This window comes from Linepithema humile, chromosome 3 (genome assembly GCF_040581485.1).
Source record: "Linepithema humile isolate Giens D197 chromosome 3, Lhum_UNIL_v1.0, whole genome shotgun sequence".
Taxonomy (NCBI): Eukaryota; Metazoa; Arthropoda; class Insecta; order Hymenoptera; family Formicidae; genus Linepithema; species Linepithema humile.
Genome location: NC_090130.1, coordinates 22,827 through 35,058, shown reverse-complemented (window position 1 = coordinate 35,058; position 12,232 = coordinate 22,827). Strand labels below are relative to the sequence as shown.

The 12,232-nt window shown below is 37.0% G+C and overlaps 3 protein-coding genes across 3 annotated transcripts; 2 read left to right on the top strand and 1 right to left on the bottom strand.

Moving 5' to 3' along the window:
- The first annotated feature begins 1,079 nt into the window (after window positions 1-1,079).
- On the top strand, window positions 1,080-1,622 carry LOC136998673 (uncharacterized). The gene has a single exon (XM_067351750.1). The coding sequence runs from the start codon at window positions 1,080-1,082 to the stop codon at window positions 1,620-1,622; it is 543 nt and encodes a 180-aa protein (XP_067207851.1).
- On the top strand, window positions 1,622-6,241 carry LOC136998672 (uncharacterized). Its single transcript, XM_067351748.1, has 3 exons — window positions 1,622-1,772; window positions 1,864-2,130; window positions 6,114-6,241. Exons 1-3 carry the CDS (start codon window positions 1,622-1,624, stop codon window positions 6,239-6,241), a joined length of 546 nt encoding a protein of 181 aa, XP_067207849.1.
- Window positions 4,087-9,878, bottom strand: LOC136999103 (uncharacterized). Its single transcript, XM_067352652.1, has one exon. The coding sequence runs from the start codon at window positions 9,730-9,732 to the stop codon at window positions 8,038-8,040; it is 1,695 nt and encodes a 564-aa protein (XP_067208753.1). The 5' UTR covers window positions 9,733-9,878; the 3' UTR covers window positions 4,087-8,037.
- Between the last annotated feature and the right edge of the window lie 2,354 nt (window positions 9,879-12,232).

Genomic DNA, 12,232 nt, shown 5'->3' with positions numbered 1-12,232 from the left:
TAGATAAAATAAAGAAAGAAATGTTAGTCTTAAAACAAGAAAACATAATATTAAAAAGAAAGTTGGAAGGCAAGCCAACCTTGGCTCCCTCTCCTATGGATAACTCACCTGATCTGGAGGAAAAGGATGAAGAACCTGCCTTATTTGTGGAGGTCACTTATGCCCCACCTGCAATGAGACCTCCAATACAGGGCAAAACAAAAATCATAGATGAGGGTAGAGTACTTAGAACTAGGATTGTTAGAAATAAGATACTCAAACAGGATAACATGTCAAATACACAGACAATGGACATAACCCTAGAAGATGTCCCCAAAACAAAACCTAAATCACCAGAGGAAGTAAGAAAGGACTCTACTAATGAGATCCTTATGGCGATACAGGGGTTAACATCCATAGTGGAAAACTTTGTTCGTTTGCAAGTCATAGGAAATCCTGAAAATAAGGAAAGGAAATTATCCCTGGAAAGAAAAAAAAATATACTTACCGCAAAAAGATCCGCAAGGCCGACTGCTGCTGCTTCTGCTGCTGCCTCTTCTGTCGCTGAGCCGATGACCGCTGCATCTGAAACAAAAAACAGAAATAAAATTAAGAATAAAAATCAAAAGGAGAATAAAGGAAAAAAGAATGTTTCGAAGGAAGAAACAGCCAAGGAGAGCAACTCCAACTAACAACCTCAACCGTGGACTAAGGTCGTTGGCAGGAGAGCAAAAAAGAATGAGAAACATGCACAAGTTGCTTCCTCTGTGGCTGCTCCTAATGGAAAAGAACTGGGGAAAGAAGGAAAGAAGGATAATACTCTAAAAAATAAAAAGAAAAGACTGTGACGCACATCTGCGGTGACAATAACATGCCTCGATGAGAACAATACCTACTCGGAAGTGCTAAGAAAAGCGCGTTCATCGATTAATCTAGAGGAAATAGGTATCGAGACCCCCTCACTAAAACCAACATATACGGGAGGATACCTGTTCCCAATTCCTGGTAAGGAGTCTAAAGAAAAAGCTGACATACTTGCCGAGAAATTAAGAAAAGTCTTTGAAGGAACACAAGTTAAAATTGGACGTCCCACCCAAAAAATGGATATCAGAATAATGGACTTGGATGTATCTTTAACACCGGAGGAAGTAATCCAGGTAGTGGCTGAACAAGGAGACTGCCACAAAGATGATGTACGCAACGGCCCCATCAGAAAGTTTAAAGGTGGTTTGGGCTCAATGTGGCTACAGATTCCCGCGCTAGCGGCTATCAAAATAGCTGAAAAAGGGAAGATAGGGATAGGATGGTCATTTGCCAGAGTGGAGGTACTGAAGAAGAGACCACTTCAGTGCTTCAGATGTCTCGCAAGGGGGCATACCCGCAACAGATGCCCATCTGAAAATGCTGACAGATCCTTCTGTTGCTACAACTGTGGGGAAGCTGGACACAAGGCGGGAGACTGTACGCGAAAAGCTTGCTGTCCAATTTGTAAAGGAAAAGGCCTTAAAGACAACCATAAAGTGGGTAGCCCTGAATGCCCACTATGTCCTCCGGCCAAGGGAAAACCCAAGGACACTACCTCTTTGGTGAATATACCAGAAAAGGAGGTGGACATGGAGGTGGAAAAAGCTAACACACGATAATGGTTATTACACTTTTACAAGCCAACGTTAATCACGCTGGCGGGGCTCAGGATCTGCTCATTCAGTATATGACTGAGGTGAGAACGAGCCTTGCTATAGTGACGGAGCTCTATCGGATTTTGGATAATCCCAGATGGTGGGGCTCAACAGGTAAGTTCCCCAAGGTGGCGATCATCTAGGGGGGGGGGGGAGGGCGGAGACATAAGGGAAAATTTCCCTTGTACCCTGATGATGCGTACAGCAAATTGGGTTGCGGTAGAATGGGGTACTTACCTGGTGATTGGTTGCTATTGCTCACCAAGAATGGACAGAACCAACTTCAGGGAGTTTCTTAACTCGGTGAGTACATTGCTAGATCCTAACATGAGTAGACCGATATTGTTCCTTGGAGACTTTAACGCAAGGTCATTTCAATGGGATAAAAAATGCTCCGTCAAGGGAAGACTATTAGCTGATTGGGCTGCAGGCAGAGGCCTCATCCTGGTTAACAGGGATGATACACCCACATGTATAAGGTGGAACGGACAATCAACTGTAGACCTTACGTGGGCAAACCCTGCAATGTATAATAATATAAAAAGATGGCGAGTGGATCAGAATACTTGTAGGCTCCTACCGATAACTATACCGTCCTATAGTATCGACTGTACAGAGTCGAGAGGCGAAGTTAGTTACAAAAAAGAACGCACACGGTCAAGGCACAGTATATACAGTAGCGCAACTCTGTGTCGGCACCTTTGATGTTTATGAAGCCTAAAATGAGTGCGCATGCGCGAAGTCAGCGAGTAAATCCAGTACCGCCATCTGAACTTTCTTCTCCTTTTTTCTCCTTGCTTCGTTTTTTTTCTCTTTCCCACTTATTTCTAAATCTAAAAGAAACGAATTTTAATAGAAATTATGTTGTTATTATTATAAAAATAAATTGTTATTAATGTAATATACAGTAAAAAATAAAAAAGTTGCAAGATTTGTAAAATAATATATAATATAATGTAAATGTATATTAGAGAGAGAGCAAATAATAATGAAATATATGCCATACATAAATATAAGTAACAAAAATTAATAAATTAATAATAATGTATATATATTTATATACTTAATTTATTAATAAAGGAAAACACAATTATAGTACAATATTAATTTATAATACAATATGTTTATTTATTAATTGTAATACAATATTTATTAAGCAAAATAAAAATGTATTTTTCAATAATATACTACATTTTATAATAAGTATTTTATTTTGCAATTAAAATAAAAGTAATCTTTATTAAAATTTAATATTAATTAAATATTTTCTTAAACTATAAAACTTACAAACTTACAAACATTTACAAAGTTACAAGATATAAGAAATATATAATGTTTAATATAAGTCATAAATTATTTTAACTCTTTCTTCTTTAACTCTATCAATTGTTCATACCTCAGCTACTCGATCCACCTCGATATGAATAAAAAAAATAGAGAAAAAGAGAAAAAGAAAATCTTTATCTACTACATGAAATTAATTGTTTTCTTCAATTGTTGATTTCGCTTGCTTGTTCAATCCTAGAGAAATAACAATTTAAAATTATAACAATTATAGTATACATATTTAATAAACTATACTAATAAACTATATGTTACAGCACACACATGCAATAAAATAAAATAGTGTGCACTTATCTAATAAAACTATAGTACAGTAGGAAGAATTTAAACATAAAATTATATTAAAGCACTAACTTATAAACCTTTGCAATTAAAAAATATTATAAAATTCACAAAATGTAATTAATAAAATAAGTTATTAAGATAAAATGTTATTAATAAGCAAAATAAGCAAAGCATCTTAAAGCATTAATATGAAACATATTTAATAATACTATATATATATTGCAGTACACAACATGCAAAATCAAACGCACACTTATCAAATAGAAATATATAATGCAATAGAAACAAGTGAGAAGTTAACACACAAACGCATATGCATAAGAATAAATGCATATTATAAAAATAAGACTGTAAATATAAAAATCATCAAATATTATACAAAATTTATAGATGTAAAATATTTAAAAGTTTCATATTTCTACTACTAGTACTGTTACGTCCTGATAGATGTAGAATTTTTTTCGTTGGGCTCGGCGATCGACGTAAACGGACCTGACCGCACGAGCCGAGCGGCACGTTTAGGACTTGCGACGGGTCAGCGACTGGAAGAGTCGTTTTTACTCCGTCAACAAGTCAACCGCTCGTGGTTCCCTTTTTGGGTCAAGGAATTGAATCCCTATTACCCGGGGCGGAACCTTTGTGCGCAATTTGAGAGGGAAGGTGTGAGGGGGTGACGAACGAGGAGGGTGTGGTTAAATGAAAAAGAACAAAAGTTTAATTTACTAAAGACAACATTTTAATTTGATTGAATTTATAATTAGGATACAAAAACTTAATTCTTAATCGCATATGTTAATAATTTTATTTATGTATTCTTTACAAGTGTGTGTGTGTGTGTGTGTGTGTGTGTGTGTGTGTGTGTGTGTGTGTGTGTGAGTGTTTTATTTTTCCGGAGGGAGGACAGAAGAAATAATAAAATAAAGAGAAATGAACTGACTTACTCGTTGCAGAGTAGTTTCGGATCGCGTTGAATATGTTCGGTGGTTCTGAGCAGGCGCCCCGTTGAGGGAAGGTGTTGTATAGGCGTCGGACCCTTTTGTAAACGAGTGGGCACCCTACTGCGGGATGGTGTCGTCAAGGTAATGGACCCTCTACTTGAGATGCACCACGAGATGGTCGCGACAAAGTATCAACTGATTTTACTCTTTGATTCGCGCCCCCGAACTACTCGAAAAACTGTTTCGAGAAACTGAGCTAAACGGAATAACTGCGCAAACTGCTTGAAAAACTGTGTGTGATTGAGTCCGGAGCCACCAGAACACGGGTTTTTATACTTTTTCTTTGGGGTAGATCCCTTTGGAAAATCTTAGGTTTTTGGAGCGGGGATCGAATAGGAATTAGTCTTGCGAGAAAATTTTTAATGTGGGGGAGGATGGCGTCATTTTTAGCTAATAGGATTGGGTTTAGATGACTAGGTTACTTGAAATGAGATAGGAAGAAAGAGGCCCTAACGAATAAGGAATAGCGTCGTTTCGGGTCCATATATGATGGGGGTAGGTTTTTGAGGTGGCGTAACCCGGTTGGTGTTAATTAGTATAGGTGGGGTGCATCTCAGTGTCTTAAGATCTGGGTGGGCGTAGTCTTTAGACCATACGATGGAATGATGGGTGGTCTATAGAAGTGCTTGCCCCGATTCTCGGCTTTCGGATTGGGTGGTTAAGAATCGGTATATAAGTTCGCAAAGCCTTGGGTCACTGATCTAATAAATTTGACAGTTTACGACTGTCGCGTGCCCTTGGTGTCGCGTGGAGAGTGCGACTAATGCATCTCGGTTTCCCAGACCTACTAAACACGTGCGCCGTATCAGGTGTCGCGCCTTCTCGGCATGCGACTGCGGTCATTCCCCGATCGTTACTCGGTAAAACCCTATCTACTAGCTAGAGTTCCCGTAGGTGGAATCCAAGAGTATGACTAGTTGGTGCCAGTTTTTTCTTTTTATCTCTTACTCTAACCGTCTGGAGTCGGTTAAGGACTCCAGCTACCGCGAAGTTTTGACTTTTACGGTTTTTCTGGCGACGATAGGCACGCTGAGCGGCCAAGGTATTTTGGAATATCCATGCTATTTTTCTCCGTGAGAAGATTCGAGCTCCTGGTGTCTCATGAGAAAAACAGCTCTGGCGTTATAATATTTCTTAAGAGTTTTGTTGGTTCCGCGTTTACTAGGTCTGGTATTTAATGAAAAGAAAAGAATCGTGTAGTCTGATCAGGACGTAACACCCCCCACCTTAGACAAATGTTGGGGGTATGCAACATTTGCAATTAAATTAAAGATAGATTCTTTTCTTTTCTCGGTTAACATTCCCATTTGAGATGCCGAATCGTTCTTACACTGCTTGTTTGTTAAAGAGAAGGAAAGGAAAGGCGACCTCCAAAACCCCTTCCTTATTCCTTTCGTTCTTTTTGCTGTCGCTTACATACTGCATATATTTTTTCTTTTGACTCTATTTCTAATAATAAAAATCTACTATAAAGGATTTGATGAAGCCTTCTTCCGTGGAATCCTTTCAAATGTTCGATAGAACATGGTAAAATGAGTAAAGAAAAGAAAAGATGGAGTTTTATTTACGTGATAATCGTGTCCCAGAATGTCACGTGCAAAGGTCCGTAGGTCAGTCCAACCACATGTACCCTTTTATTGTTTTTCTGGGTAGCCACTTATCTTCTCCATCCCTTGGTCCAGCTCGGCTTTCATCTTTATACAGGAACCTTTTTGTACAGTCTTCTCATCTTCAATGTTATTAATAAAGTTTCCGCAACCTTCACATAGGTTGATCTCATGGATCAGGTAGGGTAATGTGATAGGTGCGTATTCAAGTTTGTCCTTAGTCACCTTAGTCACGGATTGTGACAACACTGGTGACGGGAATTGTGGTAGTCTACCACAATTAATGTATTTTCCCACTCAGGGCGGTCGTACATTAAGTTCCGTGAGCAGCGGGCAGGCTCCAGGGTGATCTTTCAGTGTGGCGTCAAGTGGATTAGTGGCACATTACTCTTCGATATACTATATGTATAGATCTTTTTTCTTCTTTCTCTCTCCTTTTTTGTATTTGTAAAAGTTGGTACTTTGACATTCTATACTGTGACTGATCATCGAGTAATTCTCCCTATAGCAAATTGTTAATGAAAAGGATTCCACTTTATCTAAGATTTACTTATGAGAGAATTATGGATATGTGAAAATCCTTTAAGTATACGACATTATTTATTTATGTATGTATTAAGTAAAATATATACTAGAAGTTAATCCTACGTCTAAGTTAATTATTTTGCTTATTTACTTAGATATATATATATATGCTTTAGAAGTGTATGTATCTATATATATGTATATATGTATATAAGATTATATATGTTTGATTATTTATTGAAGTAGATAGTAAAAAAAAAATTTTTTTTTTTTTTTCTTCCCTTTTTTTTTGTACTATATATATATGTTTGATATATAGAGATATATGTATATATAGATTTTTCTTAACATTATTTTAAACGTGTATATATACGTATTCATATATATATGTATGTATATATATATATAGGTGTGTGTGTATAATATTATGGTTATTATTTATACTATTGAATATATATATATATATATATATATTTATGTATTTTCTCTCTTATAAGAGATAATTAGAGATAACTTTTTATAAAAGATAGTTATATAAAATTTTTTTTCTTTTTTTTTTTCCTTTTTTTTTTTTAAAAACTTTTCTTTTGCCTAATAACAAACACAATATATATATGTATATATTTTTGTTATTCTTATCAGTTATTATCTGTGATTATAGAATTAATTATGTATATATCCTTATGCGTGATAATAAGGGTGTGGTGTTTAACTCAACGCGGATGGTACGGTGTGTGTGGCTATATTCGCTATTTTTTGCGCGACTCCTAATTCTATTAATAAGTCTCTGAGGTTGTGGTAGACGTTGTTAGTTTCGTTCTTAATATCTAATTTGATGAGTGCACCTTCGTCACGAATTGGTTTGATTATCTGCATAATTCCGGTTTGCTGTTCGGCGATGCTTCTGGTAACATTTATGGCTCTGCGGGACCATGTGGGTCCTGTGGTGGCAGGGGCTGTGTAGGCTAAGCTACATGGCACGGCTTGCCAGAAATGTTCTCTAAACCTCTCCTCGAGATGGTAGAGTTCAGCGATTGCATGGCGGACATACACGCCCCAATCTCGGAGTCCTACCTGCGCTGTCCCATCTCCGTTCATTTTTGTAACGATGCCGCGTTGCCATCCTCCATTCGTTTCGAGGGCAACAATGTCGCCTAGTTTTGTATTCGAATGGAAAAATCGGCGTTTGTTCATCCGCTGGTTGAAGTCTTCCATCATTTTTTGGAAAGATTCTTTACTATTTTCCAGGTGAATCCAAATCAGCGTGGGCGAAAACACCCTGATTATTTTAACAGCAAACGGCGAGCGGCTCAGTGTTTGAGTATCGAGGTGTTCGATCTCCATGTTTCTATAAACAAAAAGGTGGTGTTGGGGTTAGGTGCGAATTTCGGGTCGCAACCGCGAGACCCCATAAGAAGGAGCAAAACAGATTAAAATGAGATAAAACAATAAAATGCGTAAATAAGAAAAATAAGAATTGTCAGAGTTGGCGCTTATGTAAGGTTGGTAGTGAAGCTGTTGTTTATGTTTTTTTTTCTTTTTTTCCTTCTTTCCGTTCTCCTCTTTTTTTTTTCCCTTTTTTTTTCCCTTTTTTTTTCAAGGGAAAGAGAAATCAAGCGGTCAGTCCTTTAGTGCGAATGTATAAGTGGATGCATCCTTTGCAGGTAATAGGGGGTAGGTTCCCCTCTGTGAAGAGTCTTCTATCGGGTTTCGTTCTGCGGACGGTTGCATAGTTTCTCTATTTCCATCGCGTGGTTTTTTCAGTTTTAAGTGTAATAGGAGCTGAGTTAACGAGTCCCAAATGGCTCCAAGCAGGTATATGGACCATCCGTATACTGTGTGTAGAGCATAGCCATGCACAATGGTATCCAATATTAATTTTACTGCTCTTACTGCCAAGTAAATTCCTAAAAATCCAGCGCTTATATTGCCGAAAATTAGGAATCGATCCCAAAATTTCTGCCATGCTGACATAGCTATTTTTTCAACTGATGCTTCATCTAGGAAGTTTGCAAAAGATCCTCCATCGTGCATAATCGTAGAGTGGCCCATCATTCCTCTGGCCAAGGTGTTTAACATTGCTGGTCTCTCAGCAGGAAACATAATATGATCCCTGAGATCGCTTAAATCTCCTTCAGTATATATGCCGCTGGTAGCAAGTGATCCGGGGCTAATATATTTCCAGCTAGGTGTTGTCATCGGTTTCATGGTCATCGGCGGTACTGTATGTATTGGTTTAGGAGTGAGTCTATACCATGCATCTCCCAGAAGATACATAGGTGGTGCGAACAAATTGCACGTAATCTGCGTTCCTTGTCGTAATAGTATATGGGTTTGCGGTGTTAAAAATTGTGTTCTGTTTTCTCGCGTCACAGGCAATTGATCATAGCATTCTTCGGTGTGTGCTACTCTTACTTCGACAGGCACACATTTTACTATGTGTATTACTTCGCCAGCCAGTAAGGCCATGTATCCTGGTCCCTTCATAAAGTGATAAGCGAAAACATCCGGTGATTGAGTGGCTATGGCTAATGAATTGTGTAATATTTTCTGTTCGAGCTGACATTGTTGCAGTAAAATATTCTTATATAGTTCACTAAATTGAGTCCGCACATGTTTCTCTACATATACAAATTTAGAATTCATATAGGTGAAAATGTCCAAATTAGCTATGCGTGATTCTTTTTTAAAAATTGCTACGCCTGGTGAAGTTTCGAAAATTACTAATTTTGGATGTTCCGTGTGGAAAAGAGTGTATCCACAAGTAGAATAGGAGTCTCTGCTTGCCAATGCAAAAACTGTGTCTTCTGTAGTCATGGAATAAACAATTTGCTGTTGTTTGTTGACGATGTCTATTATTCTGTGTGCATATCCTTCATATAATACTCCATAAGTGCCGAACCTGCAGGTATCCGTGGGCATGGATGCCCAGTAGGTATCCCCACCCTCGATGTCGGTGCAATGTGTTGCGCTCAACGCACAGGTCACTCCAGACCTCAGTTGGACTCGGTTCGTGTTTATCTTCACGTCAGCTATATAATCCTGTAGTGTAATTTTTATGGTTGCGAGTACCACGGCTTTTTCCCATGTGCCGAATGGATCGCTATATGTTGTTCCGGAACAGGTGCCATCATTGTTCACGTGTCCGGCCAGTGTTACCGGTCGTGTTGCAGTTTGATTGGATTTCAATCCTGTTATTCGAGTGTTCCCGATTTCGTAAGTACCATACATGTGCATTCGTTGGCAGGCGTCTCTTGATACTTCTTCTATATACGCGTGCTTTCCGTTGTACACGTCCATGGAGTGAGAGAACATTCCGCATCTCCTGATTAATCTGTCTATTTCTATTTTGCATTGTATAACTCTCGCAGAGGTAAATTCGTTAATTTGTAGCAATTGTATATAAATCTTCTGAGCTGCTACTTCTGGCTGTGGTATATCACATTCCTCTATCCCCAGTAATGATAGAGTCGTAATGTTCGTTGATGCAGATCCGCAGTCATATCCTATTATGCCTTTAGTGCCGCGTAACCAAAAATTTAGCACGGCGATTATTAAAAATCCTCGGAGATCCATCTGAAATTTAGCACGTCTAAGGTATATTAATATAGCGCACCTTTAATTGTCAAGCTTGTTGTTATTACTTATTTCCTTATTTGCTAATCAATTTATCATTTATTTATTTATAAAATTTTTTTTTTGTGTAAAATATATTTATATATATTTTTTTTATAGTTACTTATTTTAATTAATAATAATAAAATTACTTAATTATTAGGAGTTGGTTTGATGTGTGAGATTCGTAGGCGATTAGGGTGTACAACGCGACTGTTCTTTTTTATTTTAATTCTTACGTTATTTCTATTCAATATTTCTAAGACCTCATGGGGTCCTGTGTATTGATCTCCAAATTTGCCAGGTTTAGGGCCTTTTAATAAAAAGACTTGATCACCAAGTTTGAATGTTTGTGGGTTTATCTTTTTATCATAGTGTCTTTTCGATTTAATTTTTGCTTCGACAACGTTTTCTCGGGCATTTTTCTGAATTGCGTGGAGTTGACTAACTAAATTTACAAGATATTCGTTGTAAGTTGCTAATTTATCGCCAGATGCTAAAGGTTCATTTGACGGAATTCGTGCTATTTTACCGAAGATTAATTCGTAAGGCGTGTGTTTAGTTGCTTCATGTACACTAGTGTTATAATTATACATCGCGAGACTTATCCATCTATCCCACTGTTTTTGTTCTCTTGCATATTGCTTTAAATATTCTCCTAATGCGTGATGTGATCTTTCTAATGAGCCGTTTGATTGAGGATGGAATGCGGTTGTACGGAATTTACGAATTTTAAATATTTTAGCTACCTTTTTCATTAAGTCACTGATAAAATTTCTACCCTGGTCTGTTAAAATTGCTTTCGGAGAACCGAATACACAAATAAATCGATCGACGAAAGCTTCGGCTACCGTTTCGGCAGTTTGGTCGGATAACGGTATTCCCATGCTAAATTTAGTGAGTTGGTCTTGTAGAGTTAAGATATATTCATTGCCACGTTCGGTTTTAGGCAAAGGTCCTACGATATCCATGGCGACCTTATCGAAAGATGATCCGGGTGTATCGGTAATTATCATAGGTTGTTTGGTTTTTACGCGAACTAGTTTCTTTAATTGGCAATGTAAACATTGTTGGATAAAACGCTGTACATCTATTTTTAAATTTTCCCAGTAATAATTATGTTTGATTCTATTATACGTTTTAGTTACTCCGCGATGTCCCCCAGTGGGTAAACAGTGCGTTTCTCCTATTATTATTGGTCGTAGATCTCTAGGTGGATATTTAACTAATCCATTGCAAATAATTAATTTAATTGGTGCGTCAAGGAATATTAATTGTAGCTGATTTTTGACATTGTTCCACGGTACATTGTTAATAAAATCCGTTTTAGCAATACTAAGTGTTTCAATTTTTAAATTTTCAACAGTTTCTTTTAAGTTATTTAAAGCGGTTATGATTCGAGATAAAGTTAATGTTGGGCCTTCTCGTTGTTCTTCGCTTATCGGCAATATTATATGATAATAATTTTTTACTTTAATGGTTTTAGGTTGATTTAACATAAGATTATTTAAATTTGGAAGTTTGTTTCGTTCGAATAACTTTTGCGAACCGGAATCTAAAGGTTTACCGTTTGTATCAACAAAATATGCTATGTTGTCTTTACGTAAGAATAATAGATCGCGAGATTCAATTATATTATTTTCTATTATTTGCTGATTATTAATAGTGGGTTTACTATAATTTTTGATATTGATCTCTTGGTTATTGTCTATATTTTCTTGTTCCTCGTCTTCATCACTGTTTTCTTTATCAGGCGGATCATTTCTATCGTCTAACAATATAATGTTATCGTCTATTTGCTCTTTTATTAAATCATCTTGATCGATAATTCGACGTCGTGCTGTCCGACTTCTTGTTAGTATTTTGTCATGTGTAGGTGGACTGTGAATTAATGCTCTCTCTATTATTTGTTGATTTGGTTCATCTAATTCTTCTTGGGTAAATGGTATCGAGTCTGTATTATTTTTAATTGCATTTTCGTTTTCTTCGGTGTCGGAAAAATGTAATTCGTAATTTTCTTCCTCGCTATCAGAAAGATGCGATTTGTAATTATCATTTTCTTCAGTGTCAGAGAGGCGTAGTTCGTAATTATCATCTTCCTCTGAAGAATCGGAGAGATACAATTTATAATTATCTTCTTCTTCGTCAAATTCTCTTTGCGTTTTTAAGGTTGTTTTAGCATTTTTAGAGATTTTTCGTT

Coding starts and splice junctions, on each gene's coding strand:
- LOC136998672 (XM_067351748.1), top strand. CDS start 1,622: ATGGTTATTACACTTTTACAAGCCAACGTTAATCACGCTGGCGGGGCT. Junction 1,773..1,863: donor CAGATGGTGGGGCTCAACAG/GTAAGTTCCCCA, acceptor TGATGCGTACAG/CAAATTGGGTTGCGGTAGAA. Junction 2,131..6,113: donor CAGGGATGATACACCCACAT/GTATAAGGTGGA, acceptor GTTTGTCCTTAG/TCACCTTAGTCACGGATTGT.
- LOC136998673 (XM_067351750.1), top strand. CDS start 1,080: ATGGATATCAGAATAATGGACTTGGATGTATCTTTAACACCGGAGGAA.
- LOC136999103 (XM_067352652.1), bottom strand. CDS start 9,732: ATGTTCTCTCACTCCATGGACGTGTACAACGGAAAGCACGCGTATATA.